Raw genomic sequence first — 4,963 nt, 5'->3', positions numbered from 1 at the left:
GGTGTTGTCAGCACCACGCTCAGCCAGTGAGCGAACCGGCCATCCCTATGTGTGATCCGAACCCGGGGCCTTGGCGTTATCAGCACCGCATTCTCCCGAGTGAGCCATGGGCCGGCCCTCAGTCATTACTTTTTCTAATATTTCTTCTGTTCCTTTCTCTCTTTTTCCTCTTTCCATTATTTATTTTTTTTTTTTAGTCTTTATTCTCTTTGCTTTTCTGTTTTTGAGTTTTCTATCACTATGTCTTAAAGTTCAGAGATGCTTTTCTCAACTGTGTCCAGTCTACTAATAAGCTCCTCAAAGGCAGTCCTCATTTTTATGATAGTGTTTTTGATCTTTAGCATTTCGTTTTGGTTCTTTCTTAGGATTTCCATCTCTCTGCTTAGATTGTCTATCTGTTCTTGCATGCTGTCTACTTTAGACATTAGAACCCTTGGCTAGTTGTTTTAAATTCCCAGTCTCATAAATCCAGCATCTCTGCTGGGTCTGGTTCTGATGCTTACTCAGACTCTTCAAGCTGTGTTTTTTTTTCTTTTTAATTTTATTTTTTTCGTTGCTGGCCAGTACAGGGATCTGAATCCTTGGCCTTGGTGTTATAATACCACACTCTAACCAACTGAGCTGACTGACAAGCCTGGGTTTTTGTTTTGTTATTGTTGTTGTTTTCCTGCTTTTTAATATGCCTTCTAATTTTTTTTTTTTAATAGCTGGAAGTGATGTCCTGGGTAAAAGGAACTACAGTAAATAGGACTTTAGTAATGTAGTGGTAAGGGATGGGTGGAGGCAAAGTGTTCTATCGTCCTATGATTAGGTGTCAGTGTTTTTGTGAGCCTATGCTCCTGGACTGTGAACGCTACCAGTGCTTCTCAACCCTCTCCCTATTTCTGTTAGGTGGGACAGGATGTCTAGGGGGAGCTGGAGATGAGTATTTCACTTTCCCCAGGTTGGTTAGACTTTGATAAAACCCCAGCAGTCTTAGGCTCTGGTAAGACAGTTTCTCCTGAGGGCAGACCTTGTTAAGAATAGAGGGGTTGACGAGTACTTAAAAATGGTTCCTTTTCCCCTTCCCCTTCCAGTATTCACTGTGAGGAACTGATAGAGCTCCTGGAGGTAAAACACATAAAAGCATCCCCTGCTCCCTCCTGCCTCCTAATGATGGGTACCTCGAGAGTTTTAAAGTGTCTTATTTGTCCACACTGAGCCTCCAGCAATCCATCAATTACAGTTAAGGTTTTCCTATCCCAGTGCTGCCACCTGCAAAAGTTTCTGCTTGTGGGTTTCTGCTCCAGTCAGTTATGATTCCCTCTCTGTCCCTCCAATTTCGGGTGTGTTAGTTTGCCCTGTGACCTCACTTCTCTGACAAATCTAAGAAGGAATGTTGATTTTTCAGTTGGTTCAGCTTTTTACTTGTTCTTAGGTTGGAGTGGTGACTTCTAAGCTACTCATATATCAGACCAGAAAATAGAAGACTAAGCAATAATTTTAAATTAATATATTTGGGTCAGATTTTATAGACTACCAAAGGTGATGATATAAATCTTAGACTACTAAAGTAAGTGGGAGGCCCATGGAAGTTACTGAGTTGGGAGAGATTTAATGAAAATAGTGATACACTGAGGAAATACCATTTAAGCTGAGTAATAAAGAGGAATTAGCTAGATTCTGGTAAGGGAAGTGTTGCTTGGGAGAAGGAAACTGTCAGAGAGCAGGAGTAGCCCAGGGTGCCCAGATAATTTATCATCAAAACCAGGGAGACTTGAAGATGAAAGGGGCACTATTAATAATTATGCTAGGGCCACAGGCATTGACCAATAGTTTCCTGGGCAACCTGGTATATGTAGTCACCCTACATTTGGGGAGGAACAAGAAAATCAGAATGAAGATAACAGGGTATATGTGATTTTGGGGGGCTGTGGGGGTAGGGGAGTTGTAGCTGCTTGTTCAAGTTGGACCCAGTGGATCCTGTCACTGTTACTCATAGTCAGATGGCCTTGAGAAGCCACTGAAGAGATTTAGACAAGGGGATGAAAGGATCAGATTTACATCTTGAAAAAATGGATTGAGTAAGGGCAAGAACAAGGTGAGGTTGTCAGTTGAGAGGCGATTATGGTTTGGATTATGGTGGTGGCAGTGGAAATAGGTTCTAGAGATATTTACACTTGGTGATGAGCTGGTTATGCAGAGGAAGTGAGAGGAAGGTATCAAGGAGTCTCCCAGGTTTCTAGTTTGTAGAACTGGCTGGATCATGATATCTTTCACTGATTTAGGAAACAATAAAAGAGGACCAGGTTTAGAGGGAAATATAGGAGTTAGAGTACATTAAGTTTGAGGTGATGTGTGAAGATGCTTAGTGAAATGTTGGAGATATAGATCTGGAGCTTAGAGAAGAAATCGGATCTAGAGACATAATCCTGAGAGTCATAAATTTATACATGAAGTGAAGCCATGGAGAGGGAAAAAAGGCTGAATATAGAGCCTTAGACCTCAGGACAATTATGAAGTCCCAAAGGAGACTGAAAAAGAGTAGCCAGTAAGGTAAAAGAAAAATAGAGGGTGTGATATCACAAAAACCAAGGGAAGAAACTATTTTAAGTAGAAAGAATAGAGGCAAGATGAGAATTGAAAAATGCCCACTGAATTTAGTGACATAGAGTCCTTTTGTGAACATATTTTTTTTCAGTTTCAAAGGATCTTATTTCCTACTACAAAATATTTAGTTAAATGGAAAATAAGCTAGAAATAGCTTATTTGGTCATAAGACTATTTAACACATTGACCTAAATTTTAAAATATTTAATATTTTCAATGTTATTTATTTTTCACTTGTAAAGAAGAATGGATTTTTAATGGCCAGACATCTTGAGTTAAATGAAAAAATACTGTGTAGAATTGCCTAACTTAATACTTTTAGTGCTTATGAGGGGGATTTTTATATCATACAATATGAAGCTTTTTGGTTGGATACCAAAAGGGCATGTTTTTTAGGAATCTTAGTTCTTTGACCACTGAAGTAATTGTCCATCAATTCTAGGTCCAACACCTCTACACCTGGCTGCACAGGCTTGCTCGTTAGAAACAACTATCTGTTTACTCTGTTTCAAAGCTGATTACATGCTTTCTGAAAAAAGAGGCTGGATGCCAATTCACTTTGCTGCTTTCTATGACAATATCTGCATCATCATTGCTCTCTCTAGAAAGGATCCTAGTTTGCTAGAAGCTGAGGCAACAGCTGAGTAAGTTATTAAGCATTTATAAGAATATAGATTTCTGCATTTCATGACCTGCCCCACATACTGACACTAAAAGGCATGATTCGTATGGGTGATTTGAAAGGTATGCTAAGGCTTACTCAGCTGTCCTTTCTGGTCACCATCTTCTTGTACTACTGCTTACCTTTAGAATTTATAAAGATGAGAGCTTCTATCAATCAACCTGTGCATGTTTTCTGGAAGAATAAGGAGTGAGCCCTAGGGAGTTTTTCCTAACCATGTCTCAATAGTATGGTTCCACAAACTAACTTATCAGGCTAAATGCTTAGTGCCCTGGAAGAGGTCTGAGACTAGGGAAGAGAAAATTGCTCTAAATTAGACCCTACACAAGCAGGAGGCAGTCCTAGGGTTCCAGACCAAAGTAGATAGGCCTCTGGATAACAGGGAAAATATCTAGTGGTATCCAGAAGAAAAATACATTAAAAAGAACCAAATAACTTTGAAACAGAAAAACATTCCAGTCTTTTGTTTTACATTTTAGCTGAGGACCAATTCTCAAGGTGGAGGTGTAACTTCTCATGAAGGTACATTCTTGGCTAGAAATCTAAAGACCAGGTTATTATTTTGAATCTCTAGACCTGATTTAGGCATAGTTTCATTCAGATTTTTCTAAATCTTCAAATGGCCTATCCATTATTATTCTGTGGTATAGGGCTAGCATAATGGCTTGACAGTTTGAGGGACACTGGCTTCTTGTTGCTGCTTAACATGTGGCTTCCATGTCATAGTACGAGTGGCAGCTCCTGCTTCCATTATCATGCCTGCATTCTAGCCGTGAGAAGAGAGATGAAAAGCATTGGCATGCTCCTTTCTCTTTAGGGAGTTGCTCATGTAACTTCCACTACCATCCCATTGGCCTAACTTAGTTGTTTGGCCCTACCTATCTATAAAGGAAGCTGGGAAACGTAATATTAGGCTGAATAGCCATGTACCTAACCAAAAGATCTTCACTATCTAAAAAGCAGACAGAGGATTTTTGAGAAAAACTGTTATTTTCTGCCACAATGAGGAAGTTGGGATTTAGAAATTGGACATGAAGTGTGAAAAATTGGGTTTGACTACTACTTGAGCTTCAGTTTTATCATTTGTAAAATGGGCTGATAGTACTTGCCTTGCTTTTTCCTTCACTCGTGGAATTGTTGCAAGGATTAGTTAGGATAGTGTATACTAATAATTGTGCATTATCAACTTCCAAAAGAATTATAAGGCACGATAACTTGGAAGGAGGGTAGAGACCAATATGAGAACTAAAAGACAGCAAGGCAGGGGAGGCAAATCTGCTTACGTGTGGAATACAGAGGACAAGAATTCATTAAGGAAGAGAAGGTGATGGTATAAACTATCAGATGGTTTATAGTTTTATAAAAAGTAAATCTAACACTATACATGTGCTCAATTATTCTAATATGTTCCTTGATTTTTAGGAATCGGTGTACTCCACTGTTACTTGCTGCCACTTCAGGAGCATTGGACACTATTCAGTACCTGTTTTCTGTTGGTGCTAACTGGAGAAAAACAGATATTAAAGGAAATAATATAATTCATTTGTCAGTGCTAACGTTTCACACAGAGGTTCTCAAGCATATAATACAGTTAAATATTCCTGAACTCCCAGTTTGGAAAACTTTGGTAGGTGAGTATAGAACACATTATCTCTTTTTTTTTTTTTTTTTTTTTTTTTTTTTTTTTTTTTT

At 38.8% G+C, this 4,963-nt stretch overlaps 1 protein-coding gene across 1 annotated transcript in view; it reads left to right on the top strand.

The window, feature by feature from the left end:
* ANKAR (ankyrin and armadillo repeat containing) overlaps positions 1 to 4,963 on the top strand; it is an 85,786-nt gene that overhangs the window by 39,631 nt on the left and 41,192 nt on the right. Inside the window, exons 8-9 of the mRNA XM_008593428.1 lie at positions 3,032 to 3,233; positions 4,694 to 4,902. Of these exons, the coding sequence (XP_008591650.1) occupies positions 3,032 to 3,233; positions 4,694 to 4,902 (411 nt within the window). The remainder of the gene's footprint in view (positions 1 to 3,031; positions 3,234 to 4,693; positions 4,903 to 4,963) is intronic.

The sequence above is a fragment of the Galeopterus variegatus genome, unplaced genomic scaffold, assembly GCF_000696425.1.
Source record: "Galeopterus variegatus unplaced genomic scaffold, G_variegatus-3.0.2 Scaffold158, whole genome shotgun sequence".
NCBI classification, from domain to species: Eukaryota; Metazoa; Chordata; class Mammalia; order Dermoptera; family Cynocephalidae; genus Galeopterus; species Galeopterus variegatus.
Note: the sequence above shows the minus strand (reverse complement) of the source record. Positions and strands in the feature narration are given on the sequence as shown.